Consider the following 27073-nt stretch of genomic DNA (forward strand, 5'->3'; position numbering starts at 1 on the left):
CGTGGCTGACGTAGCTAATTTGCGAGCAAACCAAAACATCAAATAAACATAATTCAATTTCAACAATTGCCCCGTGACGACTGCTGACAAAGACTGCGGCTTCGAGTGGTTCCAGATCCCGATTCTGATCCTGATCCTGTTTCTGGTTCTGGTTAAGTTAAATGAGCCGTGAAATGTAGCGACCAGCTATCTGCCTTCGATCTAATTGCCCTGACTCTGCTTTGTGTCCTCGTCCCGTGGGAATCGAACTTTAGTCGAGTCAAATCAACAGGTCCATGGGCCTCTATATCGTACTCCGATTACCAGCAGATTTCATAGTATATCTCTTCCCCCATATGGTTGTAAAAACTCACATTAGTAGGGGAAGCGGCAGAGTTATCTGGCGTAGGGTTAGACTGGTCTCCTGCCTCCGGAAAGCTCCACTCGTCCTCCCCCATCATAAAAGCGGTGGACTCAAATATGGCGACTTCCTGCTGTGCGAAATATAATGGCAGAATGTCAAAAACAGGTGAAGGAAGCACAAAGCGAATGGAGCTGGATCGTAAAGGGGAGTGGCTGGAATGGTATGGTGTCGGCTAGGGAGACTTAAAGCTGTCCTACAATCAACGAACCAATTTTGTGCATTAAAGAAATGTATAAATAAATCTTGATATATATTTTAAAAGGTATGGAATCACAATAAAAATTAAATTATTAATTTTGATTAAAATAACTTATAACTTAAAAATTCATTAAGATAAAATATGTATCTGAACAAATATCAGTTATTCAGATTTAAAAGTAGCTGGGCAAATCAACTACCATAATTAAATCCAGATCTACGCCCAGCAATTGAAGGGTAGCCAGAGGCGAATATGTCCAACGAAATTCCCACAGCATCCGTTCCACTTGCAGGGGCAAACACCCTGTACTTGCCAAGCTCCGCCCATCTCGTAGAGGGCGCACGGTAACTGGCTGCAAGGACGTTTAGGGGTGGAAAGGTCCTGGCCAGAGTTGTGGCATTTCCAATTGGATCTGCAGCACTATAAAAGGCTCGCAATTCCCGGAAGATGGACTCACTAAAGTTTTTAACTTATTGGACAGCGGAAGTGCGTAGAAGTGTCGGAAAAGTTAATAGTCGTTCTAGATTTTAATTAGATTAAAATTGTTCAGTGAGAAAATAAAAAATTTTATAAGAAAATGTCGCGAAATCAATTGCCAGATTCGTCGTCTTCGCCGCCCATTAGGTACGGATGTCTATAATATATATAATAAATACCTAAATTATTCACTGATTATAATGAAACATTATCCTTGATAAAATACAAATATATTTTATTGTGCGACATAAGCGAAGAACTTATGCCATATTTATTTAATCAAATAACTGAAATTTTGATCATATATACAGTCTTACTTAATAAAAAATAAATATAATTATTTACATACATGCGCAGAAGTGGAGTCACATACACAGTGCCGTCGGTATCTCGATTTGATTAAATAAACGGATACCAAATTAATGACTTTAGTCTTCACAATACAGACTTAATCATCAAATGTTCAATTCCTACCTTTAACGAATTAATTAATTTCACAATGAATAAATCGATTTATTTTCGCCAACAGCCATTTACCTTTCCACAATTTCGACGATGATCTGATCAACGATTTGCCCTCCTGCATTTATGCGGGTCAGCACCAAGGCGGAGGCGCCACCGGTGGAGGTGGTGGATCCGGAGGTGGCGGTGGCAGTTCTGGGTTGCGTTTGAGCTCCAACAACCTGCGTCACATCCAGCAGCATTATATGCAACATAGCGGAGGTAAGACGAAGAATAAATATATTTACCTTAAGACACCTTGAATATCTGTCTGAAATCCCTCAGAAAATCTGCTTGACTCCTCTACCAACCCAATGGGGGTGCACAATTCCGGGGGAGGAGCACCCTTAATGTGCAACAGCCCCAGTGCCAGCAGCAGTGGAGGAGGTTGCGGCAACGCAGGATCTGCTACTCCTGGCGGTGCAGGTGGTCCCAATCCTGGATATGGATCCGTGGGAGCTGCAACTGCGTCCAGCTACAAAATGCAGCGACAGGCGGCCAATGTGCGGGAAAGGAAACGCATCCAGAGGTCCGCCCCAACTGGGTACACCAAATGGTCTTTTCCATTTTACAACTTGCTATCCCACGATCCCTTAACCAGAAGTTATAACTAACAAGCTTTTCTTTATGTTTTGTATTTCTTGCGCTTTGCAGCAGCATCAATTCGGCTTTCGATGAGCTAAGGGTCCATGTACCCACATTTCCGTACGAGAAACGTCTGAGCAAGATCGACACTCTGCGGCTTGCCATCGCCTATATATCTCTGCTCCGTGAGGTACTACAAACCGATTACGATCCCCTAACCTATGTGGAGAAGTGTCTGCGCGGGGAGATCAAAGCGGACAGGGCTAATTGGAATACGAGTGGTGAGTAGAGAATTTGGTCGGAATATCAATGGTCAATAAACGGTTCGCTTCGCAGATCTCACGGCGCGTCTGTCCTGGATCAACTGGGAGAATCTCGGAGTACATCCTGGTAGGCGAACCCTGCTTACCTCGTTGGCTCTGTCCTCGGAACCCATGTGCGGAGCTCATTGCGGAATGCCGTAGATTCACCCTATAAATTTGAGGCTTAGCCTATCAACTGCTGAAAGCACTTACCACTTAAGTTTCTGATCTTCCCGAAAGATTACAAAGTCTTCCCTTTAGGTTTTGATCTCCCAATTTAGTTTAAGGCTGTATATATTTCTACAGTTACTAACAGTTAGCAATAGTATTTTATTTGAAAAGCGTCTCGGCTGCACGAAATACAAGACCCATCTGCCATTGAAGCCCACTACTGTGTTTAATAAATAGTTATTGGTTTCAAAGGCGCGCGGGATAATGCATTTACAAATCAATTCCTCAAATTATATTTCAGGATAAATCTTTTGTAAATAGTATTGAGTATTGGGCAACCGATTTGACAAACCGACAAACCGGTTGCAGCTAACAGACGTTTTACAGTTAGTCAACTATGTAACAACTTTAAAAGCATTTATATATTATAAAAGTAAATACATGTTTCAACTAGACGTAGACATTAAAATAGCTGCCATCAAAGTAAACATACTCGAAAATAAATACTTCTTTGATCAACAAGATAACTTAGAACACAAACAGTTTTTTTTTGGGTAAAACGAGGGCTAAATGCGCTGCCGATGGTTAGGCATGTGTGTATATATAATAGGTATGTACTTGCTCTATTTGGACTACATGCGGAAGATATCAATTAGAAACTTTTGGCTACTACTCCTACGGCATAGGTACGTATGTACATATGCGGTTAAACTAATCTGTTAAATTCTGTTCCATTTTTAATTTCGCTTTGGTAACTCGACCAGATTTCGTTGGCTAATACTCAAATTGTGTTGGCCTTGGCTACAATGGTAATACAAATGCGCGCACATATAGGTATGTACTAAATAGAAACGATTACATAATGCACACTCACAATAATGAACATAAACACAATGACACGATTGAACTACGCTCCTAATAATTGATTTTTCGATTGCTTCTCCAATTTGTTTTTGGTTTTGTTGCTGTTGTTTGATCTATTGGTCATGAAGCCCTTTCCACACTGGCTCCTTAGGCCGTATTAAGCACGGCCACCTTGCGTAGGCTCTCCAGCTCGCTTCTCTTCAAACGCAGACTGAACATGGCCTCAACAAAGCCATGACAGTCCGTCACAATGTTGTCCTGGATCATGGTATCCCGGAATAGGTTGGCCAGGGCAGCAATATCATCGCAGCCCAGAATGGCGTTCTTGTGAGTGACGAACATGGTTAGGGCGGCACGAAAAACGATCTTGTAGCCCTCGGCAAAGACGCAGTCCCATATGCGTAGCACCGTCTCCACGGGCAGCACCTCGGCAAAGATGCAGATGAACCATTTGCTAGCGATCACCGGATAGGGCAGGCCTACAATAAAAAATATGTTAGCAACCGATTATGGACTTAGTTCTTTAACCTAAATCTTACCCAAGTTATCCACATGCCGATTTACAGCGGGAATTCGCCGGATGACCAATTCCCGGAACACGGCCAGATCCCTCAGCAGGTTGGCCATATTATGCGAATGGTATTGCGGCACGATGTTTTCAACGATATGCTTGAGCAGCCAGAAGGACTTCTCCTCATCGTCGGTGACGATCAGCAGCAGGCCGGCTATGTAGTTGAGACCTTGGCAGTAACCCACGTCCCGATTGTGATGGGCGTAGGCGATGAGAATGTTGTACAACCGCTGCTTCTTCATATCGAAGTGAATATTGTCGGGAAAGGTACGAGGTAGATCGATTGATATGGAATCGCTGATTTCTTTGTCGAAGGGCTCGGTGCGCAGCAGGTTGCGAAAGAGATCCGGCGAGCGACGCTGTGCGGCAGCAGCTCCAGATATCTTCATCCAGACGTCGGGACGGTACGGACCAGGAATGCCCTTCCGAATGTAACGCTTCAGCTTGGCGTCCACCTGGGTGAGATCGGTGTTTTGCTGCAGAATGGCCTCCCATTTCATGCGGCGTCGCGTTAACGTTTTCAGGTAACCATCCATGAACTTTGAGTAGTTGTTATAGTCGAAGTGGTCGCCACGCTTGAAGCCATATTCGTCCACATCGCTAACCACGTACGGTTTAGATGTGTAAAGACATGCGTAAGTGAAAATAATTGCTATATAACTGAATGCTCACCTGAACTTTGAACTTGCGGTAGCATCCATATGAACTATTGACTAGAGTTTCTATTGCTCACAGTGGAGAAGTGTGGATTTCTTCGACGTTGGCCACGATTTCCTGTCAGCCGCTCGTGGCTCGTGGCATGGCCCCAAAAAAAGATTTCGTATTCGGCGCACGTTGTGCGGTTACGTCTCTGCCGCTTCCGCTGCAACTGCAACGGATTGAACCTGCTGCAAAAGTCAATAAATATTGCCTTTAACTGGGGGCCCTTCATTTATTTATAAGCCCATTTGGCCTTCGCTGGCACTACCTCTGCCTACGCCTCGTCCTTGAGCGATGGATGGCCTTTTGTGCGCGCCCACTGCTGAACTGATAACATTAACGGACCGACGACCGATTTGGGTGGGCGGCCAACGGACAGGTGACAAGGGGGTGGGCGTGGGCGAGTGCGTTGGCTCCGCTTAACGCGCGCTTGCAGATGGTCAAAGGCAGATTATTTAAAAGTAGTGATTTCATTGAAGATTGCTGGTCCGCTTATCAGTGGGCTTGAGTTTTCATATTTTTGTTTTTACTGGTTAATAAAATTCGCGTCTTGTGCAGAGTGACCAGAGTCACGAACTGGGAAAATGGCACAACGGGGAACTAGTTCCAATCTACGATATTTGTAATGCGATATATCGAACTGCTTTATTACATATCGCTTAAGATCCAAATAGTTACCATATATTATATTCATTTCCTCGTTCCTATTCTATTTTTTATATCGCGTCTATATCTTCTCGCGAATCGAGCCGTACGATACACGGCAGCGCCCCTCGGTCGGTTGGGAGGTGTGGCCGTGGGACCCGTGCGAAAAAAAAAAAAAAAAAAAAATAGGAAATAATCGCTGAATGGAATTAAAAAAAATCTTCACTCTATTTATGATTTGAAAGAAAATATTTGAATAATTTGATCAACAGCTGAAAATAGGTAACCTAACATATTAAGCTAGTAGCTATACCGATATATCGGGTAATGACCACCCTCACGCGTGACAGCTGTGAACATCTGTTGCACGAATCACCCACTGCTTTCATTCGTCGTCATGCGTCATTCAGTCGCATCGTGCTGTGACAAATTACGCAATGTCTAACAACTGATGTAAAATAAGCAATTTACCAAACAGTTGGCCAAATTCCGTGTGTACACACACTCCGATCGACCCAGCGAGGCACTTTATCCACCTCCTGACCACTTCGAAATGCTGCGCAGAACGGCAACGATGGGAATCATGGCGGCGGTTGCCGTTAAAGCGACTCCCGAGCCCCAGAAACCAGCCTCCAGCGCGGCGGACTGCAGCCTGGTGTGCCGACCCAGCGAGCTGCCCATCTACGGCAGCTTGCGCAAGACAGAGTGAGTGACCCAATGCAGGAAAAAGGTCCCAGCGTAAACGATACTTCTTCAATGCTCCCGCAGACCCAAGCCAGAGCGGCATCCACCACAAGACTCTGTGTTGCACAAGAACCTGGAGGCCGGAGTCCGCTTTGTGCGCGAGGAGGTGCAGTCTGGATATAAGGCGGTGGCCGATCAGGCCGGCATTGTCGGCCATTACGTGGAGACCGCCAAGGCACACACCCAGTCCACCATCGACATGCTGAACGAGCCCCAGAACTCCCTGCACCGCAGCGGAGCCATTGTGGTTGGCGGTCTGGCTGGTTTCATCTTCGCCGCCCGTGGAGGCTTCATCAAGAAGGTGTTGTATTCGGGCATTGGAGCTGGTGCAGTCGCCTCCATGTGCTACCCCCGCCAGGCGGAAGAGAACTGCCGCGTGGTACTCTACGAGGGCCGTAAGATCTTCGCCGTGGCCTACAACTTCATCAAGGGTGTGAAGCCAGGAGAGGAAGTGCCCGCAGTGCCCTTCCCTACCTCGCTGGAGGACCTTAAGTACATGGCCAGCGACCTGTACGATGAGGCAAAGGATCTTATCTTCCCCAAAAAGAAGTAGGAAGTGCCCTCCCGCTAAAAGGGAACTCCTAGTCCACCTCCATCCGGCCGTGAAGTGTGCATCGATTTAAGTTGTATGAAGCTTGAATTCTATCCGAAAGTAGTTATCTCTTTTCTTGTTGCCAGAAATAAATTGGCCTCGCGTCCCAAAAGTGAAACGGCGGTTTAACTTGGCAAATATGTGTGGGCCGTGGCCAGAACCCGCTCTCAAATAAATCTTCGAGTGATTAATTGAGGTGTTGGTGTCAAGTCAAATGTCACGCCAGTGAGCTGTTGAAAAGTGAAATCCGGAGGAAAGTGTCGGCTGCGGATGTCTCCCATCCTCCATCTCCCCACGTGCAAAACCGATTGTGCCAATCATCATCGTCAATGACCATGGCCCGCAGCCGAACATGGCGATGACTACAAACTGTGTGAATGGTCTTGGCCGTCCATTCGCGGTGCCCTCGGGGGCTGCCATTGCTGAGGAGGAAATCGGCTCTTATAGCGATACCCATCACCCATTCACACAGTTTGTTTCTGCCATTGCTGAGGAGGAAATCGGCTCTTATAGCGATGGGTATCTCGAGCGGACCAATTCTCCGAGTGCGGCATTATTTATTAGACAATATTTTCAGTAATCTTTTATTGCTCTCGAGCTTTCGCATCGCTATAGATAGACTTGTTCTTTGGGCAAGATACAAACAACGTTCGGATGTCTGCATGCATTTGTTTACAATAAATATAGATTTAGTTAATTGTTAAATATTACTACACTAAAATACCAACAACTTGTGGACATGCAAATGACTCCCAATCCCCCCTACCCCTCCCAAACCCCCTATCCCTTCGGCTATATACAAATAGATAATCCAATTCGAAATCCGACCGATTTCCTTGTTAGACAACTTACGGTGCTAACATTTCGCTAGACTAAATTAGTGGGCGTTGACTGTGTGTGTGTGTGTGTGTGTGTAAGTGAGTGGGTGAGTGCGGATAGGGGCGTGGCAGTGGCCCACAAGGCCAAGCTGTTAAAATTGTTAAATTGAAGCTAACTACGCTTAACATTCCTTTAAGATAAATCACACAAGACTTATAGATACAACTGATAAATTAAAACAAATAACAAAAGTCGATCTGCCGCCGTCAGTATCTTCTGATCATCATCTGACATGCTCCAGTATCCACGGCGTAAACTTGGAGATTCTCGTACAGACTCCGGGCAAATTGGCCTCGGCACAGCCAATGCCCCAGGAGATGATCCCGGCCAGAAAGAAGCGCCCATCCTGCGACTTGGCCTGCGAAATATGTATTAGCATATATCTCATGGTTTTGCTTCATCGGGCATCTTACCTGCAGTGGACCTCCTGAATCGCCCTGACAGGAGTCCTGCCCTCCCGTTTCATAGCCCGCACACAGGAATATATCCGGAATGAACTCCTGGCGACCAGCTCGCATGAACATCGATTTGCAATTGTCGTTACTTACAATCGGCACGGAGACCTATTAAAATGTATTAGATTACCTTTGTGTCTCGCATTTAACTTTATTTTTAGATTTATGATATAGATCTGAAGGTTCACGATGGAAATCCCTTTTTTGATCTCTCTGACTTTCCTAATTGCAATCGCTCCATTTAGAACCACACCGACAATCTTTTGCGTTCGATTCGCAGCGGTTATCATTGTCGCTGCATTCTAAAAATGAAGCTTAAAGTCGTGTTAACACTCACCTCTTGGAGGACGGAAGGCAGGGTGCCGCCCTCGCTGAGACGACCCCAGCCGGTGACCGTGGCGTTCATGCCAATTAGGAGGCTGTCCGTCTCGGGCAGGCAAATGGGACTGACATGCGGCGCGAATTCGAGCGGCTGCTCCAGCTTGACCAGCGCCAGGTCGTACTCGTACGTGAGGAAGCTATACTTGGGATGCACCACCTTCTTGGACACCCCGCGCTCTATGTAGGGCAGCTGTTCCTGCACATGCGAGAAGTCGTACTCGCCCACGCGGATGCGTATCTGCGAAATGAGCAGGCTGCAAATGGAAGAGGGGCAGGGATTAGCTCGATCTGGATCTGAATCTGGTCCGGTTTTGGGCTGATCCACTCACTCGTCCACGCAATGTCCGGCGGTGGCTATCCAGTTCTCGTTGATCAAAGCGCCACCGCAACGGTGGGTGCTCGAGAATCCAAAGAAGGAGGTGCGCCGCACCGACACCTGCCAGGGCCAACGACCGAAGGCCGCGCTCTTACCGCCCACGATTCGCGTCTCGGGCCGCGCCAAAGTCGGTACTCCGCACTCTGCAATTGCAGCAATAACAAATTGCATTGTCAGGATGGGTGCTAGCGAAGTCAGTTGTACATATCAATGTATCTTATTGGGGGTACTGTATCTCGAAACCTCTCACAAATTGATTCTTTAACGGTCTACAGAGATATTTTCAAAAGCAAATAACTCTTATCTTATGAAATTTAGTTTGCTCCTATCGAAACTTGAGTTAAATATTGAAATATATCTTTACAAAAAATCAGAAAACAATTGTAACTAGAATTTGTAGATATTGCTAACTAACAAAATTGAAGTCGTGATATTGAGTATCTTCAAAATATACCCAATTATTTCAGATTTTTTAAAACATATTAATTATGTCTAATAAACTATCATCTACAATGAGCAAGCATATATTGAAGGGTCATTCAAATGGCCTCCCCAAGTGCAAGGGCTTGTCACTCACCACTGCGAGCCGCCGAAATGGTCTTTACATGGCCCAGAGCTCCGGCGTCGGGGATGGAGGAGTCTGATATCTCGTTGGACTCGATGCCGGAGGTGGCCAGAACCGGCGGACGGTGCGTAGGCTGCGTTGGCCGTTGGGAGCTGGTGACGATTCCGCTGCTGCTGCTGGAACTGCTGGAGCTAATCGGCCTGGTTGTGGCGGGAGTATTGCTCGAAGTGGTGGAGGTGCTCGAGCTGGAGATCGCCGTGGTGGGCCGCTGGTAGGGCCTGGTGGGCTTGTTTGTCGTGGTCCTCCTCGTTGTGGTCGCCGGTGTGGTTGTCCGACGAGTGGTTGTTGTCGTGGTTGTGGATGTAGTGGATGAGGTGGTTGACGATGGCCAGTGTGAGGACGAGGATGCGGCTAATGATGTGCCCGGCGACAGCTGCAAGGAAGGCCAAAGTGGTAAACATTATGCTAAAATACTCGACCAGGGTCGTCCGGCGGCAAATCATTCTCCATTGCCCGTTCCCATTCCATTTCCATTCCCATTCCACGCAAAGAATCAATTTTTCATTTCGCCGCTAAATCTGCATTAACTATGCAACCTTCTAGAGGTTTTAAATGAAAGTTTGGATGCTCTAACAAAATAAAGTGTGATTCGACTTTTAAAACAGAATTCAATTGAGTATTCACAACCCATTAACATGATCTTTAAAATTAACTGGGCTGCATAAACATTTACCCAGCTCATTTCAGTTTTCTTCGAATTCCCATTTATGTTAATCTTATTCCTCAGCTTCAAGTTAGTGGCAAGTGGGATGCTCTGCTTAAGGTACCCATTCCTGGAAGAGTCCTAAATTCCACACACACCCCTGAGAGCGGCAGGCGAATCTTACATCAACTTTTGGCTCCGGCTCCGCATTGTGCAAACAATAAAATGTCCCCCAAGGCTGTGGCCTGCCATTATGGAGCTGAGGTTGGAGGCCCAGTCCCAGTCGCAGTCGAGGAGTAAATGACCTCGTGGCTCGTTTGTTTCGCTTTCGACATCAATGCATCACCCAGAACCCAGCACCCAGCACCCAGGACCCAGAACATGAACCTGGACCCAAAAGCCGAACCAGACTCGTATTTACATACCTGCGGCCTGGTGGGGCGATGCGGCTGCGGGGGATGCGTCTGGCCCGGCCAAATCAGCGACGTTGATGTCGTCGAGGTGGAAACGGACGGTGGGACGGACGGCGGCGGTGGCGGTGTCCGGTCGTAGACAATCGGTTTCTTTGTGGGCTTCGACGGCTTGGAGGGTCGCGCGGGCATTGGCAAATTGACGATGCCGGGCTTGGTCCAGCCGGTGGGTCGCGGCTTGGTAATAAAGCTCGGCTCGGTGGTCATCTGCCAGTGGTTCTGCTGATGCTGCTGCTGCTGGGTCGATGTATGCCAAATGCTATCTGCGGATAGTATTTGTTTGTTACAATTCATGCTAACAATGCATCACCGGTGGGCGGGGGCGCCAAGCCCATCCTCATTGCGCTCCACTTACTGGGATTCGAACTAGAGCTGGAGCTGGAACTGGAGCTGGGATGCGAGGCTGAGCCCTGCAGATCCGAGGCAGTTGTGGGCTTGCTCTGGTAGGGCGGCGGATGCGGGCGTGCCAGTGTGCCCTGGTGGTGCGGACCCGAAGGACGAATCACAAGGGTGCCAGCGCCATGAGGCCGCTCGATGGTGGTCATGCCGCTGCGGACGGTAATTCATCGGGAAATAAGTAAGACATATACTTATAAAAATATAATAATTTATATATATTATGCTATATTTCAAGCCGCTTTTATATGCACTATTTGTTAATCTGATGAAGTTATACTGACATAGTGATCTTAAATCTTTATTGACATTCGTAACAGAACACAAGTTACCATCAGTTGCTAATCTCTTACCTGATCATCGGTTTGTAGGGCGCTGCCGGCGGTCGCGGGCGGAGCGTGAGCGGCTTGGTGGGCCTCGTGTAGGAGAAGGCCGTCTGGGGCAGGACGATGTTGTCGGTGTAGTTGTGCGTGCAGCAGGAGCCGAACATGAAGGAGTCGACGCACATGCCCACGTGCTTGCCCTCGGACTTGATGCACTCCCACACGAACATGCAGGTGCCCTCGACGCGGCCAAAGGAGCACGGCTTGGGGCTGATCTTGAAGTTCTGGCCGCGCTGCAGCTGCTGCAACTGCGGATAGCCCTCCAGGCGGTGCGGGCTGCGGTAGAAGCCGCTAGTCATGCCATCGTCGTCCTCGGAGGAGGAGGCGGAGGATGACGGGATGCCCAGGGAGCCCAGTGACTCGAGGCTGTCGGGCGGTGTGATCAGCGCCGCTGCTGCTGTGGCCAGGCAATTGACTACGATTAAGGCTACTAATACTTCTACTATTTGGTCTAGACTGCGCCTGCTCCGCGCCGCAGCTCCTCCTGATCCTCGCGAGCCCGCTGCTCTGTTGTTGACTAGCCAATGCCTTTTGGGACACATCTTGGTGGCTGCCGCTGGTGTGCTTCTTCTGCAAGGAACGGACATGACAGTTTTCGGACATTAGTCTTGTTTCGCCTGCCGGAACCCATCCACCAGAACCCTGTTTGGGTTTGGGACCACCCCCCGCCGTTGGGTCCACCACTAATTAAGCGCACTTGTCGCCACAAAAAGTGGCAGCAAGAAAAAAAGCCAAAGTCAGGCAACGATTTCTACTCTTTATGATTGTTGCTGCCGCTGCTGCTGCTGCAGTTGCTGCTGCTACTGCTGCATATGTTGCTGCAGTTTGTTTTTGTGCTGCTCGCCGTGCAGTCAGTGACTGGTTTAATTACAACTTTTCACTTTTGCTTCATAATCAGCTTTTTTCGTGGCTCTTGTCTTGTTTTATTGTTGAACAAGACTGGAAAAAATTTATTGCGATCGCACGACGGCGACGTCAAACGACACATGCTACAATTAATAATTTCTTGTCCCAAAAGCAAGTGCACCCCAGTGCTGCCCCACCCCTTTCGTACTCCTCTTCGCTGCAGCTCATCAAAGCGGAATAGCTATTTTTTCTTTTCAACAAATTTAATTAAAGTTTAGCCAATCCATTGCTGGCCAAATTAGATGTTTGCCTTTATGGTTTGTAACCTAAACTGGTAGCACACATCGCTGCCTCCCCAGTTGCACGTGCCCCCTTATATACCCCATCCAACCAACCCCCCCCCCGGGTTGTCAACTCACCTGTGTCTGAGTCTGGGTCTGATTAAAGTTGGCTGCTTCATCGGTAACGTGCCGGGCGCATGTCTGCAATGGATTGCACGGAGAATGGTAATAATCAGTATGGTTAGCCAAAGTTTGTTGTTAGAAAATCGTATGCTCTTTTTTATTGTGCCAAGAGCTATGGTTTATGTTTGTACTGCCATCGAGAATGCCGGGCGCAATGAGCTCCGGCTGTAATTAGTAGGCTAACTGCGGGATGTCTAACTTTAGTTTGGCATGCATGTGGTGGTGCCGGTGGAGCTGGTGGTGCTTCAAACGGCCCACCCACCAGGCAACCCACACACAAGAGATTGCGGCATTAGCCGGCCACAGATCGTAATCACAAGATCGCCATCATCATGATGATGGTCATATGCAACGATGATAACTGGGGGAAAGGCGGAAAGGAGCCATGTGAATGGATGTGCTGGCAACACTTTGGGGGCGGGATCGTGGCAATTATGTGACACTTGGGAATATTATGCAACTCATGGATGGCTGAGGTGAAGGAACTTCCAAATAGAGGTTCGAGTAGGTAAATAGTCAGTAATTGGTAGAACTTTATTTAAATGGACTAACTTAATCAATCAATTATGATTAAAATGTTCGGATGATAATAGAAAGTAAAAAAAGGTTAAGATGAACCATAAAAAACAAAAAATTTACATACTTAAATTAATTTATATATTCAAACGAATATGTATGGAACAAACCTCTCTCATGGATTAATTCATATTTATCGAACACTCATTGGAAAATGTAGATACCCAAACATCATTCATTCGACACACTCATACATGAGATACTCAAAGCGCGGCCCCAGCCAAATCCCGTTTATCGCCTAATCATCTTAATGTTGATTATAATTACAAATCGTTTGAATGCAATCTGATACCAAATACTTTGTGCACATCATTGGCTTGGAAAACGCTTCATGTCCATGTTGATTGAAACCGAAATTGATATTGATGTTGAAGTTTGAGTTGGAGTTGATGTGGATGTGGAAGCGGCGGATGAACATGTGCCTCGAGATTAATTTCAGCTTTGGCCCCGAACATTTTTCCCCACATCGTGTGTCCGACTTCGAGCCAAGTTCTTCATGGGTCGCTCGAATCGATTCATCAATTGGCCGGGTCTGCAGACTCCTTTGAGCCAGAAACGCAAACGAAACGTTAGCGCTGCTCACTTCTAATAACTCTATTTCCAATTGGGCGCGGGGGGTAAAGATGTGCTTGCCCCTGCCACACGCCGGCTGTAGACCTATGAAGCTATGAAGTTTGTGTCCATATAGCGCATGAACCGTTGGAAATCGATTTCGTTACGTTTTCATTTCCTCAACGAAAGTAGCAGCAGCCGATGTTTTTACTTCTCTTCAATTTCGTTGCCTTCTTTAGATTTGGGCTTATTTTTCGCAGAGAACTGGTCGAAAAATACCCGAAACGTAATTACCCCGTTTAAACGCCCCAAAACAGAAGCGGGTAAAAAATAGTAGCAGTAGTAGCAGCAGCAACAGCAATCTCTCGTGCTAATGACTATCTTTAGTAGCCCAAAACGAGCCAAAGACGAGTAGCACCACTGGTCTTCTGACAAACAGTCAAATGGGCAGACATCGACTCAAGACCAGACAGACAAAGACTCAAATCCAGCCCAGGGGCCAAATGATTTTCCAGCAAAATGCTAGAGCTATTAGAAAAATGTTAGCCCAACTTGGCTGGGTTTCAACATGACCTGCCAGTGTTTGTCGGCTCTTTGGGAAGTCTGGAGCACTCACTGCCAAAAATAATCTCTAGATACTTAAATTAATTAAAGGTTAGTAGTTGAAATATTATATCTATGCTAACAACGGATTCTGTAGATTTCTTTGGTTCATATCGGCATTGAAGCGCAGACAGTTTAAACTGTACTTTTATCGAAAGTGGCTTAATAATTGTTCTGCTCTGGTTTTCACTTTCATTACTTTTTCCAAGAATTTTTATTTATGAAATAATGTAGTTCAAGTTGTAGCAGAACTAGCTACATTCACACTGTCTTCAAAGAATCTCCAACCTTTTTCGCTAAGTGCAAGTACGTGCTGAGTAGCTGACTTGAACTCAAAGCTGGGCTTGCAGCAGCCGACTTAGTAGAAAAGAGTAATTGTAATAACAATTGCGCAATTTGCGTCAGTCACTTAAGTTCCGCCGCCCCTGCCCTTTTCCACTTACATTGGCGTGTGGTAAAGTGAGGAAAGTCTCAGTTCGTTTAGTGAAGAGCACTCCCGTCCGGGGGCATCGGCATCTGGCCAGCCACTAGCTTCCAGCTTCATCTCCAGCTCCAGCAAGTGGTATCTGCTATCAGCTCTGGAGGACGAGGAAGACGCTTACACGGTAGGCGTTTTGTCAATCGACAGGCGACGGCACAGATGACAGGGCGCCCAGCTTAATGAAAAAGATAAACAACTGGATTGCACTAGCCACAAGCGACTTAAGCAGGTAAAGGGGTACACTGGAAAATAGTTACTTTGCATATTGATTTGTTATATGATCAAAAGGCTTACGAGAAACTTACAAACATTCCTTAAGACTAATTTTTTGTGTGTATGTAGAAGGGTTTCTTTAGAAGGGGCAAGGGGCAATACAGCCCAGATGAAGCTGGGCCTGGCGGCATCTTTTGAGATAGTGAAAGAGGCCTGGCGAGCGAGAAAAAGTGAAGAAGGGGCTCGAAGCTTGTTATAATCACTGCGCGTAACGCAAACACAATTTTTGAGTGGCCGGCCATGTGAAATCCATGCCATCCATACCTGGAGGCGGTCGCTCGATGCTACGACGATTGCCTTACCACTTGGGATGGGGAATCCGAGTTGGGAACGATATGAGTACTTAGAACAGTGAGGGGGAAAAGTCGTTGCACCTGAGTCGACCGCTTATCAATGTGAAAATCAAAAAAGCTAAGCGAAACGAGTCTCGAACAGCGGAAGCAGTGCAGTAAATTGAAAGAAGGGTTTAAAATCTCGTTATAACTGAGAATAGCTGTAGGAAATATGGAGCTCTATAATCGGGCATGATAAATGACAGCCATTTGATATAGGGATTAATGGCCAGAAACCGTTTTACGAGCCAAGCCAAAGTTCTTCATGAATAATGTATGACTCAAAGATGCAGTTATAATTTAACAGTGATTCCGAGATGCATGACATCACTTTTATCCCAAATAAAATCAATTATTCACCTAGGTCATTAAGTTGAGAGAGTAATGTTGTTAAATTTTACGAGTCTTTTACACATTTAACATATGGAGCCTAATGGCTTTATTGATGAAATTGTGATTTAATTTGAGACGTATAATGCATAGATCCAGTACCTGGCACTTTCCTATTGAGTTGTTAAATCTTTTCACATTTTCTCTTTATTTCTTGCAATTTAGCTTTAAGTTATTTCGTTTGCAAGTAATAAATACCTCAGGATGCTGTTTATTCCCCGACTTTCCTTTTTCGAGCTCGTCAGTAAACTTTATGGAGCGACTGTTACAGCCTGGCGCCCGTTCACTGATTGAAATCAAATGCGAGCGCTAATTAATTGCATTTGCAGCCTGTTGGCGCATTACGCATACGCAATGTGTAACGCATCCTCCGCCGTGTCATTGGCCGGAGGCATCAGTTTCGGCTTTTGCCGATCTGTATGTCGGTCCGAAATTAAAGCAACACGTTTCCAACCTGTTAAGTTTCCGAGACTGGGCCACAAACATAAATCACCTCGAGAGTGGGCTTGGTTGGTTTTCCCTGGTTTATTAACCTCACGCGGCTAATGGCCAATGGTCAGCCAGTCGGGCAGCGGTTGGTGGCCACCAATGGCCAGTGGGCATGGTCAAGTGCTATGCAACTCCACTCGCTGCTGCACTTGCACCTCTGACTGACCACAGAGTTTAGTTGCCCCGAGGGCCCCCAGCTGTTATTGTTGTCGGTTTGTTGTTTGTTTGTTTTCCCTCCTTTTCTTCGCTTGGTGGGCATGGGCATGGGCTTTCCCGCTGCCAAAGAATAAAATAAAAGGGGTGAGCTGGCTGGGCATTGTCCAAACATTTACTTTGTCTTCGCCAGGCTCTAGCCGCATGACGGGGCAGCTTTTAAGGTCGGGTTCTAAAGTGACTTCTCGTAATTTATTTTCCATTCTGCGGCATAATTAATTCGGTTTTCATTTCCAGTTGGCTTTTCTCCCAGCACCTATTCTAAATGGCTTCATTTTCGATTTCATAACGGTCGCTGAGGGCCCGCCAGTTGAATGGATTGGTAAATTGAAAGACCTCATTTCGTTCACGATCATGATCGGGCCCAGTTCCAGTTCCAGTCGCAGTCCCTTGAGGAAGTTACGGCAACACGTGCGTAACCGTAACGCTCCGAATTGACCGTAAATGAGGGCCTCAATCACGGCAAAAAAAAAGAAGCAGTTTCGAAAAGTAACAGTCTCTGCATCGCAAGCGTAACACTTTCGGCCCGAAAAAATGCCAGGCAAAAATGTTTGAACCAAAGTCGTGCAGGGGCAATCACTTTTTGCCACTTTTAGTTTGGTGTGTGACAATTTGACAGATTGAAAGTGAAAAGAGCTCGAAGTAAATGTCCCTAAGTGCTGTTACTGCAAGGGATAGACACCGCCTGCCATATCGTTAATTTGCATGAAGTGCACGTTGCCATCACTTTTGAGCATGCCCGCAGCGGATGGTAGAGATCCCATGGCCATGGATCGTACCCATCCAGTGGGTCAATCAGCATTCACTTGTCCCATTCGCGGACAACTCGAGTGGCTGCCAAGAGGCCCTCCGGGCAGATGAGCTGCAGAAAGTTAGAAAAGAAAAGTGGCGAAAATAGAATGGCCGGTGGCCGAGAAGGAGTGCCGCATTGCCCATCAATTGAACCAATGGATGGACTCAAGCCCATTCACACCTCCAGAGACTCATTTTAACTGGGTCTTCGGCTCGGCAAAATGAGTGTCAAGAGTGTTAATTGCTGTGTTCGCAATTAATGCAGAAATAATTATACATCTGTGTTGGCCATTCATAATCACAGACCGCTCGTTCATTCATTCATTCATTCACTCGCCACTTTGGCCACTCATTCGGAGGCTCCATGTTGGCCAATGATTAATTCAGCGATTGCATTCGTCGTCTAGACTTTGATTGCGGCTTATAGCTGTAAATTGTATCTTGTATCTGTGTTGATGTCATAAAATCACCTTAATGGATAATAACTGACTGATTTGTGTTTTTATGTGACCCGAACCTGGTCAAGATTCTATTGTTCTCATTTATTGATTGACTGCAAACGACATTTATGGAGTAACAATGAAGCCACTTAGATAATTCCTTTAAAGTAAACCCCCCTCATGACCCTGATTATACTCAAAGTCATTCTCTACTGTCATTGTTTTTGGTGGGAATTTCTTGGCTTATATCATACATTTCTTTCTATGCTGTAACTTGCAGAGTTAAAATTTTTACATTAAATTACATTTATATTACATTAAAATTTATACATTTATATTACATTAAATTACTACTTAAGCATGACACTTATAAGTGGTTAGAATGTGAACAAAAGAGGGAATACATTTTAATGAAATATAAAATTTAACAAATGAATTCTACCTCTTACGATAGACAATGACTAAGGACCTGTAATAGCTTAATAATCAAATACCCGAAAATAGTAAATTTGAAAAGCAAACAATCAATTTAACTGAGTGATGCCCAAGGGCACTGCACTTTTGTTGTATAACTTCCCCCCTAGAGACCAAGGTCTTTCCCAATCGCCGTAATAGTCAGAAATTATACTATCGCACTGATATTATTTCACCATTTCCCAAAGCGACAGAAATTTTTGACGCACTTAAATCATTTTTCGCCTGAAGTTGTACAAATGGAATAATGGGTTCGGAAAATTATATAACCCCGTAGGCATCCGAAAGACGGTCACAGTTTGCTGACTGCCGCTTGCCAACACTGCAATTGGTGGGCCAAAAGGCCCAGAGACACCGAAATTGGTTAAGAGCAGGAGTACAAATTTAGTTTTACGCGCAAGTGAATTGCGCTTTATGAGCGCTCGCTTTGATTGCCGCATGATGGTGATGGGATTGTAAGGTATGGTATCTTATAGGATGGAAGTCATATTGGTATATGGCATATGGCACAAGGCACATGGCAGATGGCACATGGATGGAACCGGAGGGAAGACGTCCACATTGCAACAATTATTCTGCTCGATGACTTTCGCTAATAAAACGACACACGCTGTGGCAAAAAAAAGACAGCCCCGAGGTTGACACAATCCAGTGGGACTGGAAGACGACATCGACTGGGGATTGACTGCTGATTTTATAACACTCCACTCCGTCGGATAACCGCATGCAATCCGGCAGACTCTGATTTGCAGTCAAGTCTCTCGATGGGGTAACCGAGTATTGCGAAATTAGAATGGCTGGGCGAATTGAGCGGGGCCAACAGCACAACTAAATTAGTTGGGAAAATTGCACCTGACAAAGGTGTAAACAATTTTGGGGAATTAATACACAATATTTAGGGAGTTCTCAAGCGACAAGAATATTTTGTAAATTAGGCAACCGACCTAACGGGCGATTTACTAATTAAGAGACTTGCTAAAATGTATGGGATCATTAAAAATATTAGTCTGGGATGAGAACCGTGAAAAGAGATTTTGTTGGAGGGGCTTTGATTTTTTTTTTTAATTTCGGTGTTAAATGCGATGTTTTCGGGCTAAACTCGAGTTATCTGCGAAAAGCATCGTTAAATTTGTTGGTGCTACATAGGTGAAAGCTTGGACAATAAAGATAATAAATACTTAAACTTACTAGGCTTTCAGTTCAGTTTCGGCTATTTGCTATTTGGCTGCGATTGTAAAGTTTACGCCTTGCTTTATTAGTCGGTTAAATGTTTAATTATCTTTGTAGAACGGCAAACTTTTTGATGGATTTTTAAATTTGATTTTCACTTCTTGCCATTTTTTTCACTTGGCCGTTTTTCCATTTACGATTGAACTCTTCTTGCTTTCATTCGAAATGATTGCACGCACAAGTTGGGGAATTCTCGTTAATTATTTTTAAATATGTATTTTTTAGAGTCGCGGACTTTCCATCGTTTTCATGGTCAATAAAACACATCAAATCCTCGGGTAATGGCAAATCAAATTGTAACGAAAATTTCTTTTCGTTTTTAACTCCTTTTTTTTCGTTTTGTTTTAACAATACATATGATGTTTAATTGATTTGCATTTCACTGCGAAGTCGTAAAAGTCTTTTGTAAATACATGTGAGCTAGTTTTTTGTTATTGTTATAGCTGCACCACACTCTTAATTAATTGTTACTGGGGCCTTTATTTTTTGTTTTCTTTCGAACTTTATTTGTTTTCTTTATTGCGACGTCTCGAATTGAAAATATTTTTTCCCCTGCTATTGAGTTAAGCTTTTATTGCACCGTGGTTTTCCGTGGCCTTTATTGTTTTTCACTTTTGTTTCGGTTGATTTCTTTTTATTTCACTGCCTTTCTTCAGTCGTGGGCGTACGTATTGTGGGCTGCAAAACAAAACAGAAGTGGAGCTGTTAATGAAAATGGGCCAACGATCATCGAATTAGAAATCACCCAGCCCAGCCTAGCATCGTTTTTCGGCTTCACTCTTGGCCAGCCGAAATTTATGCAAAAAGCCCTCGACAGCCATGTGATTAGGCCAAAAACGCTCCGCTCCGCTCGGCGGACCCTATTTGCATTCGATTCGCTGGTAGCCGAACGGAATTGCCAAAAATTGATGCATATCAGCTGGCCGATCGGATCGTGGGGAGTCCGCTCCGTGGAACAGGTTGGAGCTGCCCAGGCTGCCAGTCGGCCAGTTAGCCAGGTTAGCCAAGTAGCCAAGTTAGCCAAAGACCCAAAATTGATGGCTATCTTGAGTTATGAGGCGTTATGGAAATGGAAATTGCATTTTACATTCGCGGACCACTCAAAAGTGACAGTTGAAAGCGTCGACGACGATTTAACGAATTAATGTTTCGTGTTTATAATTTTGAATCTCCGATTCGAAAGCTCCAACCAAAGGGGGTCCCCTCCCAATTGACGGTCTTTAAATGCAAAGATGCTTAACTGGGTGAGAGGAACATTATCACACCTGTAATTGGGCTAACGAATTGTGTTTTCTCTGACGCGAGAAAATTAGTCGATATAAAAGCACCATAAAAAGCAAACTCGATTCATTGGAGTAAAATGTTGGAAGTATACAAAGAGCAATAAAAGACGCATCTAAACCGAATGGTGCATTATGCTTAAGTATATCTTTGTAGTTAGCTAGAATTTATAGTCAAATAAATCATTGTGTAGTTTAAATTTTCGAATAATATAATAATCCCAGAATATATCCTTCAAAGGACTAGTTAAAAATAATTATCTAATCATACATTTTATACTCTTCCATTTTATTTTTATGATTGATATTTCTTCTTAATAATATGCAGCATGTATGTTGACTTTATCTTTATAATTTGCATGTGAATGGAGCCTTAGAAAAAATTAAACTGTAAAAAAGTTTATGGCTGAATAGTTTTTATGTTATTAAATTTCTTTAAAGCAATAATTTGCTGTTTACCACTTATTTCCCTTGTTTATCTTTTCCCTGTGGCAATCGCACTTGCAGCCTACCACAGGAATCACTTTCAGCTGGCTGAAGCCGCAGCTTCCTGCCCCTTTACCCCCTCTGCGCACCCGCCGTCCCCTGCCCGGGGGCTCATTAAATGTGAATTTGCACTTCTTTGCCGCTTAATGGTATGCTTCCTTGTGGCACGAAGACGACGACAAGTGGAAGTTGTCAACGGCCAACAATTAACTGGTGCAGCGCCTTAGCCACGCTGCTGGCCAGTTAGCTCTTGGCCACTTGGCCACCCGATCTTTTGTTGCCCCATCCCCTTGCCTTAATTGTGCCAAAGTGGTGCCAATTTTTATTGCCGACTTATCGCTTGAGATTTCCCCCCTGCACCCATCCTCTTTTCCACATTCGCAGCGGCTGCTGTGTTGTACTTTACTTAATGAATCCCGTTAGGCAGTTGCAGCCACAAGTTGATTTTTCGCAACGCATTTGCAGAACAAACATCAAACTGCTGCTGCTTCTGGTACTGGCGACTCCGTGGAACGCTATCAAAACTAATTTATATGCAAATGCAGTTCAAGTAGCTGCAACAAAAGACAAAGTCAAAGACTTTGGTGTGGAGTCCCTGGTGAAAAAACCACGGCACCAGCTTTGGCGGTGGAGAAGTCTTCAATAAACAGTGGGAAGTAAGCAGTGTAAGATCGGAGTTCTTCTGCCTTCGCTACACAACGAGAAATGGGATCGAATTGGTGGTTTTTAAAGTTCATATTCATACAATATAACTTAGATATGTGGAACATTATATACTGTTTATATTTTGATTTGACTGCTGTGCTTTAAGTTAATCACTATGAAGTGAATGATTATTTTAGCAGTAAAAGAAGTGTTTTTTGTTTTGCAGAAAAAGTTGTGTCAGGAGCTTTAAAAGGAGTTACTACAGAATTCAATGAAACATACTATATTCTGTTATATGAACATTCTTTTTAGATAATGGTAATATCTCAAAGCCCTTCATATGTGTTTCTTTCCTATGGCACATACTTGTACTCTCTGTGCGAAAATTCTCCCGAGGAAGCAAAGAGCCAGCACACACGGCATGATTTACCGTAGAGAACAACAAAGAAATTAATTAACTGCACTTGTATTAGATCCCTGACCGGCTGCCACCGCGTGTGCGCCTGTGTTGGTGAGTATCTGTGAGTGAGTGCATTAGCTTGGCAGTTAAATGCCTCACGAGCAAGTCGCCCAGCCCGCGAGTTGGCATTTGACAGTGTCGGGAGCAGGAAAAACTGGCTGCCGCGGCATTAACTCACTTTGCATTTGCAGCTGAAGCTGAAGTTGCAGCAATAGCTAAAGCTGAAAAGCGTTTTTCGTTGTTCTCGGTTCGTGATTTTTGTCTCAGTTGTTTTTGTTTTTTTTTTTGGCCAACAAGTGCCAAGTTGAGCGGCGATTGCAGTTTGCATTTAGCAGGGGCCTGCGCCTAATTAGTGCTCATGTCGCCTGCCAAAAGTTATCGACTGGCAGCTCCGGAGTTCATTATCCTGTCTAGCTCTGTTATCCTGCTGTCAGCATTTGCTGCGCCCGATAAGGCTTTATTTCTTAATTAGCAGCCCGAGTGCTCCAGTTTGTGCGCCCCTCGGGGTGTTAATTTCAAAATCTCAACGCGTGCCGCAAGCAGAAAATGCTGCTGCCACAGCTGCAATGCGTTGACAGCGAATGCAATTTGAACTTGATGGCCGGCAACGTGACACGCATATTAAGCAGCTTGTGGAGCTCCGGTTTTGTAATATACGAGGAGTATGCATATGTGAGGCATAAGTTGTCGAGGCGGCGCTTTAAATACGCACAAAGCGGCCTCGCATGCGCAATTAGTCGTGATTGAGTCGCAAGTTTGTTTAAGCATCGAGAAGAGGGAGCCCAAGATGAAGAAACTACGGCAAAATTACCTCGAACATGGGCACGAACGAGGAAAACTCTCACTTTTCGGTGGCTCGGTCTTATGGCTTTATTTCTTAACAGTTTCTTCCATTTTGTGTAATTTTCGATTAACAATTTCGATTAGGTTTTGCGTCTTTTTGATTGATTGAAATGTCTTGTCGGTTTCGGTTACTTCTTATTATTTTATTTTTTATTTTTTTCGTCTTGATCTTTTTTTTTTGTGGGTTTCTAGCCGCTGGGCTGAATTTTAAAGTGTGTAACAAAATTAGGCACCTTTTCGTGAATTTCTTCTTGTGCTTTTTTCCCATATAGAATGGAGCTGCAAGTGTGCGAACCGAAGAGCGAACAGCAAACAGCGAAATCGAAACCGAATCCGAATCGGAAACCGATCTGAACCGCACTCGAGCGCTGTGAAAACCAAACTGCGGCCGGCAAAGCATCAGCCAGCGCATAAAACTGCGCCAGGTGCCCAGAGAAAAGCCCGCTCGAAGAGTGCTGGAAAGAAGAGAGCCGAAGCCAGAAACCGCAGACTTCGGCGCCGAAGAGAGATTTATGACGGGCAAGTTTGTGCCTTAAGTCTTTCGTTTGAACAGCTGATTGCGAGCTCTTTGCCTGGCAAATTGATAAGTGCACAAATGTTTACGGCTGCGGCGACCTCGAACCCCCAGGCTCGCTGGTAAACAAACAGCCGTGTGCACATACACATTTGCCTAGCAATTTGGCCCGAATGCTTTTGGCCACTTTCCCGCCCATTCCCAGACTTTGTCACTGGACTGGCACCCCTCACCCTGAAAAGCACACCCCCACCTTCTGGGGTGATTCATGGATCGGCGATTATTTAATCTGCGTATTAGCGCAAGCTCTTTTATTTTGCGACCCGTGTGCGGTTTCTTTATTGACTCACCGACTTTTGAAAGTGGGTCAGTGTTAAAGATTTTTCGCCTCTCATTTGTTGGGATTTTTTATGAGTTATCAGTATAACTGTTACATAACACTGAGTGCAGCCTATTGTTGACGTTTTTATGGGGGATGCCAAGAGCGGTCAAACCGATGATTCAGTTCAATTCACGCCGGGATGCTGAAATACTGGTAGCACAGGGGGAATTATTATAGCCAGTCGTGGGCCAGCTGTCATTCCACATTTAAATGAGTTTCCAAAGGAGCACATATGTAAATACAGTCAGTATTAAAAACGGATTTTAAATAGGAGAAATCGCCCATGTACATATATACTATTATTACTGTTAGGCCGATGGCTATCTTGCGAAATCTTAGAGAAGAGTTTGAGCTTACTTTCTCGAAATAAAAGTCAAACATAAATTATTTGCAACCTTTTACTTACAAAATGGGGTAACTAGTAATCACATATCTAAAAAGCCTACGTTTACGTTTTTGCACAGATCATTGATCACTCCAGATTTCTGGAAAGAATAACGATTTGCATGACGGCGCTCGCCAATTCCTAGCAAATTTATCTGAAATTGCCTATAATCTCTTATGGCTAACCGGCTTGAAAAATTAACACTCGAACATTGTAAATGGTCTGCTGATCGGTTTAGTGCAGTTCAACGAACGTCGTTGGGTTCTCGAACGCTGATCTTGGCAAAATGAAGAGAAACATTCATTCATGGCTGACTGCGCGCTGATAAATAGATCTTCCAATGGATTCCAACACAGCAGAGCAGTTCAATGACAGAAATCTCAACACTGATCGTTGATCGTCGACGACTTGAGATCGAGGATCCATGCCAATTGCTGAGTTCTTACTACTGAATTAATCAGACATCGATTGATCCCAGATCATTTAACACTGTCTTCGCTTAACGATCATAAATCAGCTGGAAATGAAGTTGTAAATAAGGGGTAACAGCGAGTTATTGGAAAAATAATAAAGTTGTTCTTATAAATGAAAGGGGCGAAAGTTTTTTAAATTGAACACTTTGTCGCTTACTCATTAGTTGGACTATTAAAAACATAATTTGTTAATTTTCTACTAATTTCTATAAATAAATAAACAAAAAAAGGCATGCATTTTATCTTTTATTATAAAATTGACGGCTAATTTAGCCTATCCGGTTTAATGGGTCTGGTTTAACGCTCTTTTCTTCTACCCACATTTTTCCATTTTATAATTCCAACTGTTATGGGTCTGCCAATTTAGCCCGAAACTAAAATATCTCAATTCTGCCATAAAAACTCCCCATGACATCTTTTTTTTTACCAATATTTAATTTGGCTCTAAGCGTTCGATGTAAGCCGAAAATCGAATTCCACCTTACTGACCCATTTATCCAGCTCCTCAACCCCGCGGCTGGCGAACCAAACGCAGCAAGTGGCACTCTTCGACTGGCGAAGAGGTGGTTTCCAGTGGCAAGGGGGCAGGTGGAAGGATCGGAGCCAGTTGGAGTCGGACTCTCTACTTGGGAATTGATTAATCGTTTACACGTGAATCAAACCTCGAATCGTTAATTTAAATGGGTAACACAATGAATGGAGCTTGAAACAAAATGCTGCCAATATATTTGCCAATTATGCCGGCTCCCATGGTTGCAGACAAAATAAGTTTGGGTTACATTAAAAGAAAAGGCTTGATAATCTTAACGAATACAAATAACCAAAAAAAAATCTAGCTCTGCTTCGAACAAGATTAACATTTTAATCTATAAATTTTAAAATTATAAATTTTATAATCAGCATTTTGTTAAGTAACAATTTTTGAGCCACATTTAGTTTGATGCTAGTGTAGACCTTGGTGTTTAGGATCCTGTCAACGCTTCTCTGATTGACATTTGCATAATATGGACCCGCTGAAGATCTCGTGATCCGTGTGTGAACTACGGGCTTTGGGTCTGGGCTGGTTCAAAGTGAAAGTCAGTGTCAAGATAAATGGGTCGCAATTTGTCATGCCAATGAGGCCTCACTCCACTCCTCTTCAGTCGATAGAAGAGTGTGCTCTGGTTAAGCCCGATCTTGGCGTGCACATCATGTCATTTTCATTTGGAATCGTTTTGTGCTGTCAACAATGCCACAAAAGCGCTGCAAATGACATGTACGAACTCAATCGATTATCGAGTAGGAAGTGGAAAGCGAGGCGAGTTTGTGCCTTAAGTCTTTCGTTCGGGTTCCGCAAAAAGAGAGAAGCGGAGCTGTAGTTGGCTGGCGCGATGGCTAAATACGATGGAATGCGGTAATTAATTAAGCCAAAAGCAAGAACTGCCAACGGCAGCTGACGAAGAATTTTTCTTTCATTTCCAGCTGGAAAAGCCACCAAGCTGCGGTGCGATAGGGCGACGAAGGGTAGGACATGGTGGGCGGTCGATTCCTAAGAATCCAAACATTGCATGCATGAAATGAGCGTAATTATTAAGTACAAGCCAGGCAGCTGGGCACTAAGCCCCATTGCTACCACCGTCTCTTGGCCGTCTTGGCCATGTCTTTATTTAATAGTTGTGTAAGTATTTTTCACAGCAATATTGAATTTTCCGCACACACATGTGACATGGGTCAGTAACCTAGAAATGAAAATAACACCTTGCTGGGGCTGCGGCTTTGGCTGCGGCTATGGCTGCGGCTATGGCTGTGGCTGCCAACTGCCATAAATGTGGACGGAATGGAGATGGACATGGGATGGAGCCGGGACTGGAGCTGGAGCTGAAGCTGAAACTGAAGCTATAGCTGGAGCTGGAGCTGGCAATGTAGAGGCTCGCTGCAAACGAAACGAACCCACCTAGCCACTGCCAGCGACCCCCCTCCGGTGTGTGTGCGAGTTTGCTAACGTTTCAAGACCATATCTATATCTAAGCAAGTGTACGGCAGCCCAAGAGAAAAACTGCCAGCGCAACGGAGACAGGGAGAACCTGTATGGAGCCAACAAGACCGAGAC

The 27073-nt window shown here is 44.8% G+C and overlaps 4 protein-coding genes across 7 annotated transcripts; 2 read left to right on the forward strand and 2 right to left on the reverse strand.

Annotated features, from left to right (window-relative positions):
• Positions 1-1077: 1077 nt before the first annotated feature.
• LOC6606157 (twist-related protein 1) lies at positions 1078-3162 on the forward strand. 2 transcript variants are annotated; one of them, XM_002030929.2, is made up of 5 exons: positions 1078-1226; positions 1609-1802; positions 1866-2124; positions 2235-2446; positions 2502-3162. In XM_002030929.2, exons 1-5 carry the CDS (start codon positions 1180-1182, stop codon positions 2627-2629), a joined length of 840 nt encoding a protein of 279 aa, XP_002030965.1. In that variant the 5' UTR covers positions 1078-1179; the 3' UTR covers positions 2630-3162. The 2 variants fall into 2 exon arrangements, with proteins under 2 accessions (XP_002030965.1, XP_032577920.1); XM_032722029.1 differs by having other exon boundaries at positions 1866-2109.
• LOC6606158 (growth hormone-regulated TBC protein 1-A) lies at positions 2778-5353 on the reverse strand. The gene is made up of 4 exons (XM_002030930.2): positions 5041-5353; positions 4746-4960; positions 4042-4673; positions 2778-3981 (listed from the first exon to the last, which is right to left on the reverse strand). The coding sequence occupies exons 2-4, from the start codon at positions 4772-4774 to the stop codon at positions 3650-3652; spliced, it is 993 nt and encodes a 330-aa protein (XP_002030966.1). The 5' UTR covers positions 4775-4960; positions 5041-5353; the 3' UTR covers positions 2778-3649.
• Positions 5354-5809: 456 nt separating this feature from the next.
• Positions 5810-6871, forward strand: LOC6621669 (MICOS complex subunit MIC27). The gene is made up of 2 exons (XM_032721698.1): positions 5810-6122; positions 6186-6871. Exons 1-2 carry the CDS (start codon positions 5971-5973, stop codon positions 6712-6714), a joined length of 681 nt encoding a protein of 226 aa, XP_032577589.1. The 5' UTR covers positions 5810-5970; the 3' UTR covers positions 6715-6871.
• Positions 6872-7293: 422 nt separating this feature from the next.
• LOC6606161 (serine proteinase stubble) lies at positions 7294-23586 on the reverse strand. Of its 3 annotated transcripts, XM_002030933.2 has the most exons (11): positions 23199-23586; positions 19475-20194; positions 12627-12689; positions 11332-11931; positions 10938-11131; positions 10538-10845; positions 9422-9842; positions 8798-8987; positions 8425-8722; positions 8046-8195; positions 7294-7990 (listed from the first exon to the last, which is right to left on the reverse strand). In XM_002030933.2, exons 3-11 carry the CDS (start codon positions 12665-12667, stop codon positions 7856-7858), a joined length of 2337 nt encoding a protein of 778 aa, XP_002030969.1. In that variant the 5' UTR covers positions 12668-12689; positions 19475-20194; positions 23199-23586; the 3' UTR covers positions 7294-7855. The 3 variants fall into 3 exon arrangements, with proteins under 3 accessions (XP_002030969.1, XP_032577588.1, XP_032577587.1); XM_032721697.1 differs by having other exon boundaries at positions 7294-8195; positions 23464-23586; XM_032721696.1 differs by having other exon boundaries at positions 7294-8195.
• Positions 23587-27073: the final 3487 nt, after the last annotated feature.

This window comes from Drosophila sechellia, chromosome 3R (genome assembly GCF_004382195.2).
Source record: "Drosophila sechellia strain sech25 chromosome 3R, ASM438219v1, whole genome shotgun sequence".
Taxonomy (NCBI): Eukaryota; Metazoa; Arthropoda; class Insecta; order Diptera; family Drosophilidae; genus Drosophila; species Drosophila sechellia.